Source organism: Parasteatoda tepidariorum, chromosome 4, assembly GCF_043381705.1.
Source record: "Parasteatoda tepidariorum isolate YZ-2023 chromosome 4, CAS_Ptep_4.0, whole genome shotgun sequence".
Classification (NCBI taxonomy): domain Eukaryota; kingdom Metazoa; phylum Arthropoda; class Arachnida; order Araneae; family Theridiidae; genus Parasteatoda; species Parasteatoda tepidariorum.
In genome coordinates, this window is record NC_092207.1 from 77,484,109 (window position 1) to 77,504,371 (window position 20,263).

The window sequence follows — 20,263 nt, forward strand, 5'->3', positions numbered from 1 at the left end:
AAATTAATTTATTTTCATATATTGAAATGAAGAAATTATCACCGTCGTCTGGTCCTGTTTCTCTTTTTCTTGCTCATCGGTTGCACCGGCATTCGGGTTCTTTTTTAAATTGTATATTCTAATTTCTAGTTTAACTTACTGTTTTCCTTTTATGTTTTTACTTTTCTGTATATGTCTAGTTAATATTACTTTCCAGTCTAATAATTACACAAACATGATACTTTCATTAATCATTCTTTTAAAAAATATAATTAATTGATTTGTGAAATATAATAATTTGTGAAATAAATCACAAACAAAGTGATTATATGTGTCATCTGATAATTTCAGAATAAATTTTTCATGGATCAATATTCTATTAAAAAAATCTCACTTCGCCGTGTTTGCTCCTTTTTTAAGAATAATGAATTATGGATGGTTTCGTAAATTTGAACCTAAAATATATTAAAGATATTGGTTACCACTGTTATTAACAACTGCAATTTTTTTGTTACGGAGTAAAATTACAATAAATTTTTCTAATAATTTATTGACCATTTTCCTGTATTTATTAATTATTATATGTACTTTTTTGGTATTTGTTAATCATAACATATAATAGTGAAGAAAGCTTTTTATATTTATAATCCTTACTTTTTATTTAATATAGAAGTATGGATTCCATTAAGCATCATTTCAGTGAACTGCTCTTAAGGTGGAGTTTAGATGTATATCAAAGTTACGAATGGGCACTTAGTTTTTCAGGTAATTTTCATTTAATATTTTTTGCCAATGTATTTTGATCTAATTTGCTGTAATTTGTAACATTTTGCTCTACTTTTTAAATTATACTATTTTTTATTGTTATAAAAATTGTATAAAACAAAGTTTCTTGTATTTGATATTTAAATTTCAAATTTATTTTTTTAATAGTTATGATATCTTGATGACCAATGACATAAATATTACTGCTAAAAACTGGAGTTTAACTTTGCCAAACCACTAATAAGATTAATAGGCAATCGCAATGCCTGAATATGTTACAAATGAATCAAGATTAAATATTTAATAACTTAGATATTTAATCTTGATTCATTTGTAACATCTGAGGTCAACTTTTAAGAAGTGGTCAATATTTAAGAATTTCCATAATTTGGATACTTAAAAATAAATTCTTTGTTATTTTTGAAATTGCCCTATGTAAAGATTGCAATGATATGTGAATTTATTTAGGAATCTATTTCAGAAGATGAGAATTCTAAAATAAAATAAAACGAAGTAGGAAGATAAAGTGAACATTTGTTGCTTTATTCAAAATTATTATTATTTTTAATTATATATAGCATAATATATATTTTAGCATACATTTTTAACAGTATATATACCTGTGTTTTAAATTAATATTTTAACTGCACTGTAAATAGCTTCACACGCTTTATGACATTATGAATATCATTAGTTATTGATGGTTTTTACCATTTTTTTATATGATTTAAACCAGTTTTTATCATTTGACATGTCAAATATCAGTTTTTGATGTCAAAAATCAAACCCTGGTTGCCCTTTATGAACAGCTGTTGCTGTATATGTCTTGTCTTGTAACTCATAACAAAGGTGTATAAAATACCAAACAAACCCCCATATTCTATTAAGCTCCCACCCATAGTCTCATATGAATATTGGCCAGCAATCAAAACCAAATAAGCTCTCATCCACCTCTTGCATCCAAAGTTAGATCGTATAGAAGCATGCCATGCACGTATACACCCGCATAAATTCTTAAATTTTCCAAATTCTCCTTTTAAATTTAACTGAAGCGCCCATGCTATTTAAATTATACATCAGGTTTCAAATTAGAGTGATTTAATAAATCAAACATCGTGACTTGTATTCACATTGTTAAATATTCACTCATACCCATGGTTAAATAATCAATCATGTCCACAACAGCAACGCAAAACAATATTGCAGTTCTTGGTGGGGAGCATCTTGACCATCCACCATACATACCTGATCTCACTCAGTGACTTTCATCTGTTTCCAGTTTTGAAGAAAAATCTGGGCTGAAGGTTCTTGGGAATCAATGAATGACACAAGCCGTTAAACGTTTCTTTGGTATGCATAGCCCTGAGTTTTTCCTGGAAGACTACTTTAAGCTTATAAATTGGTATGACAAGTGCCTCAACGTCTTAAGGAATAATTGTGTGGAATAATAAAGTTATGTCTCATTTTTAATATCTTATTATAATTTCTGTCTTTCATGCTTGCCTCTTTTTAAGTCGCCACAGGAAGCCTAATTTCGGACACCCCCTCGTAGTCTTCATTGACTATATATATTTATCATATTTTATACACTTTAATTGATTTAACATAAAATTTTTGAATGACTTGTTCACTTTGGCCGTATCTCACCTTAATGTTTCTCATGCAGTACAGGATTTTATTTTTATCTATTGCAACCTTTTAAATGAGGATATATAATTGTATTGTTTGTCTACAGACAAGAGGGTTGCAGCCTGGCCTCTCATGCAATCTCCATTTCCCACTGTGATGTTAATTGTACTCTACCTTTGTTCTGTTCACTATGGACCGCAATTAATGAGATCTCGGCAGCCATTTGAAATGCGATGGATTCTTGTATTTTATAATTTTGCAATGACTTTTCTCAATTTGTATATTGGTTTGGAGGTATAGATCATTTTATTATTTTAAGTTTCTTCATGTAAAGAAGCTTGTCTTTAGTTCTCTTCCTTTGAGTTCTTCTTTTGTTGCATGTTACTGAGCAGTTTATCAAAGTAATGTATGAAGTTATTTTTTTATTATTTAGTTTCAATTTATGTATTATAATATTTATTTTTGTTATTTTTAGTTTAGCTTTGTTTAATACTTGCATACATATTTATGGCTTTGATATGCTTAATGTTTTTTTTTTCTTTATGTTTTCTATTTATCTAGTTTATTGTTACACTGCATGGTACATTATATGAAAAGAATTTCTTTAAAACTTTATATTAATAGTTTATTTTTATTAGTGATGACAATCTGCCAATTTACTTATTTAAAATATCACTAATAATCTATGAAATGATGCATACAATCATAAAACAATTTTGTTTGTCTAAAAGCAATTGAATATTTCAGAAATGATATTGAATGCCTCTGATTTTCTTTAAAATATTATTTAATTTATACTACTAGTGCACTACTAAACATTACTCGTTCATCAATTTATAAGATTCATATATTGGAGTGAAATTTATCTTTTTCAATTAGCTAATGTATGGTATCACATTTTTTTTTCTTCTCTGGGTGAATTTTGTGTATTGTTGTTCATTGATTCAGAACTAATTTGTTGATTTTTGTCCTCATGCTTGCCAACTTTTATGTATTTTGCATAAAATTTTATTTTAAAAGTGATTTTAAAATATATATTTTCTATTTATTTATTGGATTCACTAAATTTATTTTAAATAATTATAACCACCACTACATTTAAAGAAATTTGACAAAATATAAATTTAGAATAATCATTAAGCTCCTACAAAGTAAGTATATTTCGACCTAAAATTGTAATTAAATTTTCATTTCATTACCAATGGGGGAAAATTGTTCTAGAAAAGATAAACAGTTGGCAGCTGTGAGTTTTCCTAAATCAGAATTTTCAGTACTATATCCTTCAAGCAAACTAATAAATTACTTTATTAAAACTTTATATGTTAATTTTTTTATTATTTTTATTAACTAAGTTATAAGTTTTTCTATGTTTTGCATCAAGTTTTTGGCTATTCATTTGACAATTTTGAATTATTTTTCTTTATATTTTAGATGTTATTAATTATAAAAATATTATTCTTACAGATTTCAATCATTCTTGTAAACTAATACAATTGTTCGATAATTTAAATAAAAAATGTACTGTAAAAAGTATAATTTTACATTAGGAAATATTTTAATTATGTTTTTATTGAAACATTATTTTTCAAATTTAATATAATATTATAGTAATTTGGTAAATCATTATTAATAGAAAATTCATCTTTAATTGCATGTATGTGAAAAATACTTAGTTGAATTGTAATTTATTTTTATTTCCACTTTCTATTAATGCATAAACATCATATTAGAATATTAATTACCTATGTTAAAGGGTTAAATATAAATTTTATAAGTGTAAAAAAATTGAACCAGGAAAGTTTTTGAATGTTTTTATTCAAAAATCAATATTATATTACTACAGCAATTTAAAATTTGTTTATATACTTTAATTTAAAACCTCAATATATTTTCAGTTTATGTTTTCAAAATTATAAATAAAATTAAGCATTTTCACTATTGATGATGTAGAAAGGGCACTTGTTTTTTATTTACATCATCAATTATTCTTATTAGCATTAGAGTTATAATAATTTTCTTTAAAACTGTAAATTATACATTTTTAGCATTTAAGCAATTTAATTTAATTGATAATTAAAATGATATAAATGTGAATGATATAATGTATTGTATAAATGTAAATGATATAAGTGTAAATGATACAGTGTATGATATAAATTTAATGCATTAAACTGAAATAATTTAATTAATTATTTAATTTTTTCATTGTTAAAAAAGTGAAAGTTTTAATCAATATGAATTCAAGATCTTTAAAGTATTTTTTTATAAAGCATAAATATCCAAAAGTATTATGTTTTTATAATATATACTATTACAATGTTAGGGCATCTGTTAATTTTAATACAATATTATTGTAATAAGATATCTTTCAAAATAAAGAAAAGAAAGAAAAAAATGTGAATTGTAAGCAATGGCTTGAAATTAGTAACCATATTAGTAATCATACTTCTTACAGTCTATGCTCAAAAATAGTCAAATAGGTAGACTGAGCCATGATTCACCTTCCAATAAAGTGAACCGGGTTCAAATCCCAGCAATGGCTGGTCGATACGAATTCCGCATCCATAAGTGCTGTTGTAAAATATCCTCAGTGGTGGATGAATCATGGGTTAGAGTCCCTTTTCCGTCAGGCTAACTGTGAGAGGTTTTCATGGTTTTCCACTCCATGTAATGCAAATGCGAGTTAGTTCCCTCAAAAAGTCCTGCAGAAAGGCACATTTCTCACAATAATTGATCCAGGAGCTCCCTTGTCTTCTGGATTGTGTTCAAAAGGCTACGGAGTTGAACATTAGTTGTCGAAAACCCAAAAATTGGGTTGGCTGTTCAACGACTGTTATAAAAAAGAAAAATAGATATATAATGTATCAAAAAGTGTTAAGATGAAATTAACATTGTTTAATAATTAATGTAAATGTTATATTTTTATAGCTTTTGGTCTGCGCTTGGAAGCAAAATTATAACTGGGCATGCCAATTAGTAGATTTTTCAAGTAATCCTTATGAAGTTCGTGTAAGTAGAATTATATAGCATAATATTCATGCACTTCAATATTATCATAGTAAATAATAACGAAAAGTTTACAAAATCTATGAGAAAAATTTATGTGTGTGCAAATTTATGTGAAGTTTGTGTGTAGTGTACCATAACTTTTTCATGGTGTTTCAATTATTTGAAATTTATCTATTGTTTTCATTTTGCTAAAATTTTATTTAAGATTAAAAAATGAAATAAAAATTTCACAATTGAAGTACTTTCTCAGTTGTTCAGTGTTTTTATTATTATTTTTTCTTAAATATATAGTATAAATTTAGAAATTAACTTTACATGTACCTATGCTTTTTATTATTTTAATATTTAGTGCAATTACTTTTGAAGTTACATTTTTAAATCTTACAGCGAGTGAGGTTAACTTTATTACAATTATAAACTGTATAAAATAAATATGAATTATAAAAATGAATTTTGTAAACATTTTTGCTGAGACTTAATTAAACCCGGACTTTAAAACTCAAAATCTTATTATAAATTTTATTCTCTTAGATTCTTATTTTTCATTTTGCTAATAAAACTCATTATAAACATTCTTTTCTTTATGTTTTCTATNGCTGAGACTTAATTAAACCCGGACTTTAAAACTCAAAATCTTATTATAAATTTTATTCTCTTAGATTCTTATTTTTCATTTTGCTAATAAATTATAAACATTCTTAATACTTTTGGTTTCAGACAAATATTTTATGTTGGATTTGCAAAAATAATCTAGTTTTAATTCAGATGAATTACTATACGATCATTCTAATTAAACCACCTCTATTTGAAAATACTTTGCTATTAATATATGTTTAGTAATGTAGTTTTTCTCAATTGGTTCAGAAAGTACCCTCTTCCTAAACTAATTGCAATCAAATCTTAAGACCTATTCTGTTCTAAGAAAAATGGAATTTGCAAACTAAATAATGACTCAAAATGTTTAAAAGAAGAAAAAAAAAGCAGTTAGACCTCTTCAAAAGTTTGATGTTTATGTAGAGGAATAGAATAATATGATACTAACAATACATACTATTATAAATTAAACCACCCTTATTTGAAACCACACTGCTATTCACCTATGTTTAGTAATGCACATGCTTTGTAAAACATCTTTAAACTTTATAAATTTTCTGAGCAGATTTGTTTTTATTTTTTATTTTACATTTTTGTGATGGAAAAAATGTATTCATCATTTATTTATTTTAATTTTTTTTTTTCAATTTCAATTTTTAAATTATATTTGATTATATATTCTATTATGTTTATTATGTTGTGTTTATGTTTGATTATATATTCAATTACAGAATCTCATTTACTATGGCTTATAGTGAATCTACCACAGATTGTCATCTTGTTGGTTGTCCATAATCCTCCAAACTTTCAATTTATTTTTAATCATTGTATGTAGAATATTACTTTGAGAGCTGATTATGTAGGAAATTACCAGCATAATAATGACTAGTTAAATATTAAATCCTAAAAAAGTCTTCTCACAAGAGATCCAAATAGATTTTGTATCATTAACTAGAAGATATTTTATTTAATATAAATGGAAGCAAAATAAAAAGCCTTTTATATATTTTTTCCAGTGAGAGTCTAATTAGCATTATTAAAAAAAGACTAAGTGTATGTTTTAAAAATTTTAAGTATTTTTTAATGATTGGTTGATAGGCTAAGCAAGCTAACCCTCCCCCCAGCTTTACAGCTACTATATCAAAATTAAAAGTTAAAGTATAATTAAGATTAATAAACTCTTCGAAACATAGGGAAAGATTCATTGTTGGCGCTGAATAGGAAACAGATATTGCCAAAAGTCAATCCAACTCCCTGTTATCTATTGTTAATATTTTAAATACATTGACGAAATAAAACAAAACTACAAAAAATTCATTGTAAAAGTAAAACAACCAATGACCAATTACACTAATGATAAAAATGTTGAAAAAGGAATATTAAAAAATATTGATATTTAGTTATGTAATCTTGAATAATGATTAATTGCTTGATTATATTAAATGAAAAGTTAGCCTTTACTTTCGCTTATTGTATGAGATTGAATAAAAATTAACTTTTTTTTTTTATCATGAAAGAGATGAAAAGCTCTTTAATAAGAATATCAATTTAAGATATAAATGAAATTAAAAATTAGGAAATATGCAATGCCTATGTAGACATAATATGAATTGATAAAAATATGAATTAAAGAATTTTTTTTATAAATATTTTGACAGTTATATTTTATATAGATAATTTAGTATGAAACTTAGAAAAGTTTTTTAATATTTTATTTTTATTGTGAATTCATGGAAACATCACTGGAACTTATATAATCATAATTTTAAATATATATGTGTCTAAACATGCATAAATTTTTTGAAAATCATAATAAATACTAGTTTAAAAATTACTTTGAGGATTTTACAATGGTATTTTAAACATGTAAAAAAATGTTAACAATGGTGCATAATCAGCATTTTTAATATTAAATCTGGCCGGGATAGCCTGGTTGGCAGGATGTTTGTTTGTGAGAACAGGAGTTCGAATCCAGCCGGTTGAAGACTCTCCGTGTAGTAAATAATGGCTGGCGCATGTTAAATATGTCGGGTCACAAAGTCCTCCATGTTCCCATAACAAATCAATACCTCTGGATGTACTGAATTGGAAATTGATGATTATATGGTTCAGGTCAAAATTACGATCTGTGGATGAATGAATGGGCCCACCCTATAAATGGATGTGACATATGAGTGTGGCAGAAAGCGAATTCTCGGCCATAGATGGCGCCACTAGAAAACAAGAACAATCTCACTCCTTGCCTTAATGGTATAAGACAAAAATAACAACAATATTAAATCTGTTTTCTTGATTTATATAAATAATATTTATGAACAAAATTAATTGGTTAAATTAAATTTTATTACCTTTGTTATATCAATTTTTAAAACATTTTATTTTTTATAGATTGCCAAAGCGTTGTGGTGGTATTATTTTTCTAAGCTCCTAGAATTCTGTGATACTTTCTTTTTTATTTTACGTAAAAAGAATAACCAGCTTACATTTCTCCATATCTATCATCATTCAACTATGTTTGGTCTTTGGTGGATTGGAGTGAAATGGGTTCCAGGAGGCTCAGGTAAAATGTTTTCTCAAAACATTTAATTTTTGCTTAAGATAATAAGTAAAAATTCATCTTATAATTAACTTAAAATGTTGATTGTCAAAAGCTTTAAAATTAAAAATTTAGTGACAGTTTTAAATTGCAATAATTAATGTTCCCTCACTTAAACGCTTTAAAAACATATGAATAAAATATTTATTTTATATCTCTTTTGAATCAGTAAATAATAAGTAAATATAGGTAAACATTTTAAGTAATCCTTTGTAACCTGGAAGTTATATTTTATTCAACTAGAGACATCTGAAGTGTTTTATTTCCAATTTTTGTACTTGTGACAGTAATTATATACAATTAATGAGCACATACAAAGTGATGTGTAGAACAAAATGCACCTATTTTTCTAAGAATATGATGATGAATATTCAAGTAAGCAGTTATACTATATCAGAATATGTATGCATTTACCTCTGTAGCATTTACGCAATATATATTAATTACTTATTAAATTCAGAAATATGTGTTGGGGTCTTGGCACAGTAATATCATTTTGCATATTTTATTTTTTTAAAAATATAATTAAAGTGCAAAATGTGTTTGATGTAAGTTTTTTTTACTCCTTGCAAGTAGGTATATTATTAACTACTCCTTGCAAAACATATTATTAAATAATGAAAATAAATATTTTCTTTTTTTATTGACTTGACAGCCCTTTGTTGGCCAGAGCATTCCCTAGAACCTTCAACCTTTTCTTCTCTTTTCTTTGTGATTGTTCTCCAGTTAGAAATTTGTAGGTTAATACTAATTAGTAATAATTCCAGTTAGTAATAAATGTTTTAATGAGAAATATTGCTCAAGGATACAAAAGTTAATGAATTGAGAAAATAATCCTAAATATTTTTATATTCCATTTAGTTCTAACCATACAAAATGCAATTAATTGCTCATTAAGTTTGGTAAATTTAAAGAGAGATTAATAGCATTGAACCCTTTGGAAAGATCCTTGTATCATTTATTGTGCTTACGTGAATTTGTTATAGATTTTGGAATTTTTATTATAATCTTTTTAAGTTTTTTGTTTCATTATTTTTTAAATTTTATGTTGAAAATTGTCAGTTTGAACTTTTGATTAAAACTGATAATTTAAAGATTTGACTAAGCTAAATTTTGTTTCAGTGCTTCACATAAAAAACGACTTCTGCTTTCTATATACTCTAAATTTATTTTCAAAAATTAAAATATATTATATGATTTGAATATATTGTTTTTTTTAATTGTAGTAACTTTTTCTTTGAAAACTGTAAAAGTCATTAACATCTTTATTGCTGACATTATTTTTTTAAGCATTTTTTCATATTATATATTACGATTTTGAATATATTGTTTTTTTTATTGTAGTAATGATTATAAATATATTCCGTCCTTTTTTTCCCTTCAAAACTATAAAAATCATTAACATCTTTATTCTTAAAATTATTTTTTTAACAGTTTTTTTTAACGAATCATAGTATTAAAACATTTATTTATTTTTTAAAAATTTATTCATTTTCATTTTAATAATAATTAAGTGCATGTTTTAGTTGCAATTCTTTTTGTAATGTTAATGTATTAATTTCTGTTGTATTTTAGCTGTTCCTGGTGCAATGACTAATTCATTTGTTCATGTGTTGATGTATTTATACTATGGTTTAGCATCTATAGGCCCTATCATGCAGCCATATCTTTGGTGGAAAAAATATCTAACAATGATTCAATTGGTTAGTATTTTAATTTAATATTTATTTCTATATATGCCATTGACTTTAAGTTATATTTCTTTATCCTCTATTTTTGTATAAATTATTTATCTTATAATACTGGAGATACAGTCAGCTTTGCCCAAAAGAATTTTTTAATACCAATTGTATTCAAGCAAGTGAGTTATATGATTATAAGGGAAGTGCAAAAGACAATCTATGTTTTTTATAAAAAGTTTCTTTGAAATGGTGGAATAAAGTTATTTTGATAGTCAATATACAATTGTAATTAAAGTTATTAATTCTAATCTCACAGAATAATAATGACATTTAAATTCATATTAAAGTAAATCGATGCTAACTAAAAGTTTAATATGCATTCTATAATACTTTTTATTCCCTTCTGAAGAAATAGTGTTTTGACACACATTGCCGAACATTACTCTACTTCTTACCTTTCCACATTTTAAATGGTGTGTGAAATGTGTAAAAAAGGAATAAACCCCTACCATGTTTGCTATATAACTACTGACAATATTTGATGAATTCTTAAACTACCTCCTCATGTTAAAACACTAACTAGAACTAATTAAAACACAACTCTATTTTTTAAAAAAAAACTGCCAATACCAACTTAACAACTTTTAATTATTTTAAACATAACAGTGCTAACAAAAGAGAACATCAAATCAAAGAACAAAACAGAAAAAACATCATTAGTGTAACTAAATCAATGGTTATCGCTTTTTAATTTATTGTAGTTTTTAAATAAATGATCTAGTTCATCACTTTTAACACCTCATACTTGTTTGTATATGGATAGGAAGTCCCTATTGAAGTGACCTCTATTGTATTCTTATCGTAACTTAAAATTGGATGTTCCATTCTAAGTAGTAAAACAATTCTTTAAAAACAAAAATTTCTTTTTTTTTGTGCAGTTAAGTGCAGGGACCTTCAATGATAAAGAATCGTTTAATCAAGGAAATTTAACATTGGTTACATAAAAAATAATTTGAGTACACTAAATTTTATTTGTATAGCGGGTTATTAGATTATCCGATATACAATTAAATGGGAACGACTGTATCCTTAATTTTTTATTATTGTGCACTTTTTTTTAATGTGCATACACATAATTCTTTTACATAGGTACACTTTGCTAAAAAATAATACATAAATTGTGTTTTATGAATTTCTCGGAGACATTTATGTGGGGTTTTATTTCATGGTCAACAATGGTTTTTAAAATATTTGATATGATTATCAAAAACTGTTTTAATTCATAATTATTTTGAAGGAAACTATGATTGAATTGCAAGTAAAAAAATTTTGTCATAATGTTTTTTTTTTTTAAAAAAAAATTCAAGTNGATGTTTTTTTTTTTTTTTTTTTTAAAAATTTCATGTTTACAGTCTTTCTGTTATTTTATACCTCATTTTTGCTTTATGAAATTCTAAAAAAAAATTTTTACCTATTTTTTTTATTTAAACATTATCCATTGTGGAAATTATTTTGAAGATATCATTTTTAATACTAATTACTTATACATTAGAGGAATAATTTAAAAGTGTTAATTTTCTTGAAAACCTTTTTTTAAAAAATTAACAGTATGGTTTATTATTTTTTGTATTAATCCAATTTTTGAAATCAATTGCAAGTAAGTTGGTATCTTAAAGAAATGGAATTTTAGGTAAATGATCAAATTTTAGCTGAACATAATTTTTTTATCAGTATTAATTTTGATCCTTAATTGTCTAGAACTTTAGAATAATTCGTAAAAAAATTTTCAACTTAGCACTAGTTTTGTGTTAGAATTGCCTCAAGAAAAACTGGTTTGCTGTATTGGAAAATAGATATCAATTACAGTGTAGGCAAAAGCTCTTTACACACGTAGGCAGTACATGATGATGAATAGAATTATTTTTCTGAAATGTAAATTTCTAAAAATTTTTTTATTTAAAGTTTACTTTAAATCTCATTTGACAAAAATTTTCAAAACTTTAAATTATTTTTGAAAATTGCATCGTAAGGGGCATTTTTCATTTCATAATTATAGGTGATTTTCTTATTAAGATTTCATTTCCATATTTTTTCAATAATACATAAGATATTTTGTATATGTATAGAATGAATGTATATGTATTGAATATAAGAGTCAGAAAATGATTATGAAACTATAAAAATTGAAAATGTTAAAAGCTTTCAAATTAGTTTGCGAGTAAATTTTTCATACTAATGACACTTTTTTGCATAATATTAATTTGAAATAATTTGTTTTTTGCCATTTTTTTTAAAAAGACATTCATTCAATTATTTTTTTTCTAGATTCAATTTGTGTCAGCTGTGGTTATGGGAGTAAAGGCCATAATTTATAACTGTCCTTTCACAAGATGGATGCAATATGCACTTGTTGCATATTCTTTCTCTTTTATTGTTCTATTCGGTATTTTTTACCTTAATTCCTACTCACCGAAGAAACCAGAGGTAAAGTATTTTGCTGAATCTGAGATCAAATTTTTCAATATGTTAGCTTGAATATGTATATATATTTTTTGAAGAAATGTTAAAAATCTGACTTTAATAATGAGTTTGTTGAGTTTTTCCTGTATATCTTCAAGGAAGTGTATTAATGTTAAAAATCTAAAAAGAAAAATATTTCTATAAATAATTCTGTATTACATCATTGTCTTTATAAGCAATATTTAAACAATATAGTTAAAAATTTTACCTTTTGATTTTTTTGAAGCTTTATCTGTAGATTATCTATTTTTTAATTCTAAATTTTTTTAAAAAAATTAACATTTAGTTTTAATGTAACTTTTTTAAAATTTTTTTAATGCAAATGTTTGTATTTTACTTCTTAGTTTATTTTAATACTACTTTTATTGAAATAGTGTATAATGCATTTTATTTTTAATTTTGAAATATTTTTATATTTCAGAAAAAAGAAGCTTGAACAAAAAAATGCTTCTGTGTTAAAAGAAAACTCTACTGGCACGTACTGGCACTACAATTAAGCATTCCAAAATCAGGTTTAATGTATTGTTTTTTTATGAATGGATGTTTAATACGGATTTCAAAATGTCTGCAAGTTCCTAATCATTTATGCATGGTTCATGAAAAAGAAAAAAAAAGTATTGCAAAAATGTGTAATTCATGAAAATATATTTTATAATTTTTTGTAACTTTAAAACTGAATATATAAAATAAAATTTTTCTGGCTTTAATATTTTTACGAAATGCACTTTAAAGAGTTTTGAGTAAGCAAAGTAAAAGTTTTGAGTAAAATGATTTGTGATAAAATCCTATACCAAATCTATTTAGTTAAATTTGTAATCAATCAACCAAAAAAAGTGTAAATATTATAATGTATTATATTGCTTATATTTATTATATATATTGTATTTTTACCATAAGTAGGGCTCGAATTAAAAAAAATGAACTATCATAGTATTTGTAATGATTTTTATCGTGTAATTGTTTTACTGGTGTAATTATTTACCTGTTAAAATTGAAGTTCAATTTTTATCTTCTATTTAAAAACTTTTATTACTTTTAAATTGATTATATTTATGTTTATTAATAAGTATAGGAACATAAAATTTAAAAGACAAAAACACCATTACCGACTTTATAATTTAAATGCCTTTAATTTCTTGCTTAGGAATTAAAAACATTTAAGATTGGAGCAACAAACCTTCTACCCATATCTTTGCAATTATAAACCTATTTGAATGGTTCTTATTTGTAGGGGTATTCTTTAGTCCTAAATTGTGGTAAATTTATGGCTTTTATAGAGGACGTTTTGGGTAGTAGTGAACTTGCATTTGTGATACACAGTGAAAAAAACAAAATCTTCTGATGGTTGGTTTGATATTTAAAGCTCTCTATTTAAAACTGTAGTTGTTAATTTTTTTGTTAGAGCATATTATCTGCAAATCTTGTATAGAAACATTTTATTGTTATTCTAATTTTTTTTACCATGTTTTTTTTCTAGTTTATGCTAGTCTTTTATTAAACAGCTATTTTATTTTGTTAATTAGAAGCATTTCTTGAATTTTTATCTGTTTTTATTTTCATAAGTTCGTTTGTCTTGTTAGTGTGCATATGTGGCCTATTGCATTATTATGAAAAATCAAAAATATTTTTTTATTTAATTTCAAACTATTTATGCTATAAAAAAAATATTATGAAATAAATCAGCAACTGAAGAGAATAAAAGTCTAAATGTTAAAATTCATTAATTATTTTGTAAATTTTCATAGCCAGCTGTGCTTTTCAAATAAACAGAATATTCAATGTTGACTTTTTGTGCAGCAAGTTAACATTTATGTTCAATAATGTTAGAAAAAATAGTTTTAATTTTATGTCTTGAAAAAGGGCATTTTTAGCTTTTTAAAACTGCTAATTCATTTATGGATTCATAGAATTACTCAAAAATACCAAAGTGTATTTGGAGTTTTTTTTCTAGAAGCCAACTGTGATGTACTTAGTTAGCGGAACTAGTGAATTCTTGAAGAGGATATTGTAAGATTGTGATTGTAATGTTTGACATGTTTGTTAAATATACAAATTTACTGGATTTAGCGGATCTATTAAAATAAAATAAAAATAACTTAATTTAAATGCGAAACAAAAAAGTTTGAAAAAGAAATTTTTGTACTTAATTAATTCAAAGTAATTAAACTAATTAAGGAAAGCAAACTTAGCAATTCCAGAAAATGATTCTTCATAGTCTAAAATAATTGTCTGTGATATTTTTTTGTTGTTTTTAACAAGATAGAAACAATGTAATAATCACGAACCAAAGAGCTATAAAGACGGCTAATTTTGATATGGCTGGTAAATATTGTACAGTGAATTCTGCATCAGGTCGATAATAGTAATATTGGTGGTTTCTTAAGAAAGTACTTTCAGAGCTCAGACTTCATTTTGTGTTTTGTCAGTTTAGATGGTATTTGCTTATTGTACTGAAACAACTACCTTTTTTTTATTTAAATGCATTATTTGTGTTATTTATATTATTTCTACCTGATTTCTGCATGTGTGAGTTCGTGTGATGCAGTTGGTTTGGGTTTCATTCACATTACTGGTGGGAAAGCTGAGGGTTATAAACTATTAACATTTATAAGGTATTATTTCAATACAGTATTAAGTCCTTCCAGAACTTTAATGAACATATTATGGATTTTTATTTTATAATCTTAGCTGTTCTTTACCAAGTACAAGTTTTAGCTTAATCTGATTGTAATATCGACATATTGATGCCTAAAATTGCAAAGGAGATAAACTAGAATGCAGTTGTCTTAGAATAAAACAGAGGCTGTGTTTGCAAAATTAGAGATCTATGTAATCACATTTTTCTGTTTTTGAAATTCACCTTTAAAAATCTTCTAACTATTTTTAGGAATGGAGGATTTTTGGAAAAGGTGAAAAGACAAAAACTTAGTAGGAAACTTTTTTAAATTTTTTTTAAAGAGATTTATTTTATTATAAAATAATTTATGAATCTGTTAATATTTATAGTTAATAAAGCTTAGAAAAAAAGCTTGTTTAAAGATAATATAAAGTTATTTTTAAGAATGGAAACGCAGAAATTATGTATACAAATATAGATATTCAGAATTGTTTTTCGGCACGGGGAGACATCAACGCTACAAGAAAGTAGAAATACGGTTATTTAAATAAGCAAAAATTTAATCAATTTAAATGGATTACAATTACTAACAATTATCAAATAAAAATTTGATAATTGTTGCTTAAAAATCAGCTTTGATATCAACATATCACCCTTTTAACTCAATCTGACTTGCAATATTGGAAAACACTGTGTAAAGCTCTGTGTAAGGCTTTTATAAAAAGCATATCAAACAGTTCTATTTCAAACTGTGATGGATGTTTATTTTTGTACTTGTTATTCATTTTCTGAAAGTAAACATCGAAAAAGTATTGACAATCTCCTTTTTTCCTATTCATTTTGTGTTTAAAGCTGAGAAGAAATACTGTTTAAAAATTATCTTTGTATATACTGCTTAAGACTTTTATTTGTAAAAAAAAGGAATTTTATTTTATCTCATTGATTTATGGACATATTTTGAATTATTTAGAATGATTGGTTATATTTTTAATAAATCGGTACACATGATCAATGCAGTACTTCGTAAAAATAAAAATAAAAATTCACACACTATCAACACGGCACTTTGTAAAAAACTTGGGGGGGGGGGATGCAGCACACAAATTTGCACACTCGACCAAATTTCGTTTATAGGTTAATATTTTATTAATTATACGTAGGTTAATTAATAAAGATGAGAAGAATACTAATGTTTATTCTGACTGTCTGAGACAATAATAATAATTTTATTTCTCTCTTCTGTACATAATAAGATACCAAAATGTAATTTAAAAAATGTATGTTATTCCACACTTTATTTCTTAATTTTATATCAACCAAAAAAGAAAAATTAAATTGATTTATGTATGCACCAGCAAATGAAAAATGTTCTTTTCTCTTAAATGTATAAAATTATAAAGCAAATTTAAAGTAAAAAATCAAGACATATTTTCAGAAATTCTAAATTTATAAGTAAGCTATTATCTACCTTTTTAGAGTTCTCTCTATTTATTGATAAAAATTATTGTAGTTGACTCATAATTGATGGCTTTAATTTTCTTAATTCACATTTCTTCCAATTTTATTTATGTTATTTACATTTATGTTAGCATTAGAAAATTTTGTCTTGTTTCAGTGTTGTTTATTTAAATGCACAAGACTGTAAAATTATAGGTTTAAAATTTTAAAAAGAAATATATACACATGTATGTAAAGATGCATTTTTTAAAAAAAAATGGTTTGAAGTCATTAATATATGCTGAATTTACTTCAATAAAGTGTTTGTTAATTTGCCCACCTAATGTTGGCCCACTTAATATGGTGCCCCTGAAAGAGTGGCCAATGAATCTGCCCTTCAGGTGCCTGTATGACCTTGGCCATTATCCAGGTGGGCATTGAAAAAAAAAAGTGTTTGTTAATTTCCTGATATGACAATCAATCTTTAGATGTGAAATGTTTACTGTCAATTTTTCAATGATGTAATGATAATAATTTTTCATATTAGTATTTCAACCCTCCAAGTGTTAAGTTTTTATGCAAATTTGCAAGAAAATTTTCTCTTCTCAACAACAATTTCTCATTTAAATTGGAGGAGTTGTTGTTTTATTATGTAGATAAACCACCAGATTAACTTTGAGGTTTATTTATTAAAAAATTATAAAAAAAATATTAAACACTATTTTAAATGTACCAACCTTAATTTAAAAAAAGATGTTTATTTAATATTATGTATTTATTTAAGGAATAACAAATCCTAAGCTTGGCTAAACATGTTTTGAATGTTAATTCCTCACATTTAGGGATCATAGTGCCTTACATGTATATTAACACTAATCATACCATAACGGGTCAAAAGACCCGTTTTTGTATGTTGTATTGTATTGTATTGAAAAGTGTCGGTATGTTTAGTGTTAACACGATGATTCTTCCCGTTGTTTGATTGTTAAACTAATTTGGATGTTTGCAGTTTTATCTTATTGATTTTAATCTATTAAAAATGATTTTTATCTATAAATATGGGCACATCCTCAATTCGCTTGACTAATATGAATTTTGCTGAAAGTAATCTGCTTCAAAATGTCTGTAAATTATGTTATTATGTTATGAATGATTCAGATATACGTTTCATATTATTGAACTTTCAAAACGTGAAGTTGTATTTTTCTTGAGAGGCAATTGTTTATTTAAAAATGTTAAATGTAAATGCAATTTTTTGTTTATGTCTTACTAAAGAGTTGTTGAAAGATTATAAAATTTAATAAAGAGTGATGGACCAATGCATTATACAGGGTAATTATATATAACATTTGACCTACTGGTGATTTTTCGAAAGCATGGAGAAAATTTTGCATGAAGATATAATAATAAAAATGATTATAATGACAGTTATGGTGGCTGAAATTCTCCATTTTCGCTTTATCTCATTAAAATGTGGTTCTCGCAGTAAAACGCTTGTTAAAGTGGGAACACTGAAGCAAGAATACTAGCGGGGCTATTCTGAGACAAAATTGAGCCGAATAGCAGAGAGATGGCTCAGGGGATAGAGTGTTCGCCTTCCAATAAGGGGAACTGGGTTTGAATGCCAACAATGGCTGGTCGATACGAATTCAGCAGGCTTGCATCAACTACAGTGGTGACGTAAAATAGCCTCAGTGGTAGACGGATCATGGGTTAGAGTCTCCTTGCCGTCAGGCTGACCGTGGGAGTTTTTTGTGGCTTTCCTCGCTATGTAACGCAGATGCGGTCCTCCACGAAGGCAAAGTTGATCCAGGAGTTTCCTTGTCTTCTGGATTGGGTTCAAAATTACAAGGCTATGGCATTGAATATTATCAGTTGTGAACCCAAAAATTGGGTCGGCTGTTCAACGACGGTTATAAAATTTTAAAGAAAAGGATAGCAGACAAGTAAAAAATTTATAAAATAACCTTTTTCAACACTGACTAGCGTCACTGTTTTTTGTGCTAAAAATACCGTTCTAACTCGATTTTAGGCTTTTTGCTGTGAGGATCACGTTTTGATAAAGGAAAGGTAGTGAAAATTTTGTCACTGTAAATGTCTGATAATCTTTTTGAGCGCATACCTTATAATAAATTTATGGAAAATTTGTATTCCACTCTCTGGAATGGTATGGTCGTGATAAGTGGACAAAGTTATTTTATAATCATCCTGTGAATTTAATGATAAAGATTGTTGTTGATTGTTTCAAACTGATTTAATAATATGAAGTCTACTGAACAAAATAGAGAGTATATATGTAAGCTTGTTCAATAAGCAGCATGTTTATAACACTTATGTAAAAAGTATATGGTGGTTGTTCTCTTATTTGAGAAATAAAACTGTATGTTGAAACTTAGTAGTTTTTTCTTCTTCCAATTTTTATTATTAACAGAGCCTATTTTTGCATGACACACTTGATTTTCCTAGGGAAAATTTGACAATTTTTAAATCTTACTGGGTGAGAAAATTAAATAAATAGGCTATAAGCAGCTCTGCCTTTGGGTTCCAGATAAATCCGAAAGTATTTTGAAGTATCAAAGTTGATTCTTTACTAGTGGTGCAAAAAATTAAATCATTTTCCAGTATTTCATACTTAACATTTACAAATTTCTTTTTTTATTACAACCAGTAAAGACAATGCAGAGTTTTTTATTAAAAATATTCAGAAAAACAAGCCTATCAGTAACACTAAAATTAATAATTTTTTTTAGTGACGTTTTAATTACAAAAGGGATGATTAGGTAAGAAAATGATTTTTAAATTTTTTTTTCTAGTCCTTATAGTGCAAGGGGCGCCATAGGCAAGAAAAAATCTGCAGTGTTCCCGTTGTTGTTGTGGTCGGCCATTAAGGCAGAGGATGTGCGATTTAAGGCCAAGAATTCGACTTTTGCCTCACCGATACATCACAATCGTTTATAGAGTGGACCCATTCATGTATCCATTCATTCGTCCACGCAGCGTAAGTTTGACCGGAACCAGAGAACGATCAATCTCCAATTCAGTATCCCCAGAGGCATTGATTTGTTATAGGAATATGGAAGAATTTGCGACCCGACAGATTTAACGTGCACCAGTCACCATTTACTACACGGGGAGTCATCGGCCGACTGGATTTGAACTCTTGTTTTCACAAACGTGAATCTAGCGCCCTGCCAACCAGGCTATTCCGGCCTAGAGTGTGCCTAAAGCAAGGAATAACTATGAAGTTTATGTAAGAGAAGTGTAAGTTCATTTTTTTTCTTCTGACAGCAGTGTCAACTAGTTATTCATTCTAGCAGAGCATAATTGAAGTGAAAAAAGGTTTTCTACACAGACGCATAGTTTTTGATTGACAAGTGTTGAAGTCCCGCAGTGGACTGATCTTTAAGATACGGTTCCCAACAGATCACCAAAGTC

General features: G+C 26.2%; 1 protein-coding gene across 2 annotated transcripts; it reads left to right on the forward strand.

Moving 5' to 3' along the window:
- Positions 1 to 35: 35 nt before the first annotated feature.
- LOC107442273 (very long chain fatty acid elongase 4) lies at positions 36 to 19,223 on the forward strand. Of its 2 annotated transcripts, none has more exons than XM_021147715.3 (8): positions 36 to 111; positions 650 to 744; positions 2,480 to 2,667; positions 5,302 to 5,382; positions 8,365 to 8,536; positions 10,148 to 10,275; positions 12,580 to 12,738; positions 13,196 to 19,223. In XM_021147715.3, exons 2-8 carry the CDS (start codon positions 654 to 656, stop codon positions 13,208 to 13,210), a joined length of 834 nt encoding a protein of 277 aa, XP_021003374.1. In that variant the 5' UTR covers positions 36 to 111; positions 650 to 653; the 3' UTR covers positions 13,211 to 19,223. The 2 variants fall into 2 exon arrangements, with proteins under 2 accessions (XP_021003374.1, XP_015911280.1); XM_016055794.3 differs by having other exon boundaries at positions 82 to 96.
- The last annotated feature ends 1,040 nt before the right edge of the window (positions 19,224 to 20,263 follow it).

What these genes read in the sequence shown, in the direction of transcription:
- LOC107442273 (XM_021147715.3), top strand. Translation starts at nt 654, where the DNA reads ATGGATTCCATTAAGCATCATTTCAGTGAACTGCTCTTAAGGTGGAGT. An exon ending in ATTTGTATATTGGTTTGGAG is followed by an intron (nt 2,668 to 5,301) that starts GTATAGATCATT and finishes ATATTTTTATAG; the next exon opens with CTTTTGGTCTGCGCTTGGAA. An exon ending in GTAATCCTTATGAAGTTCGT is followed by an intron (nt 5,383 to 8,364) that starts GTAAGTAGAATT and finishes TATTTTTTATAG; the next exon opens with ATTGCCAAAGCGTTGTGGTG.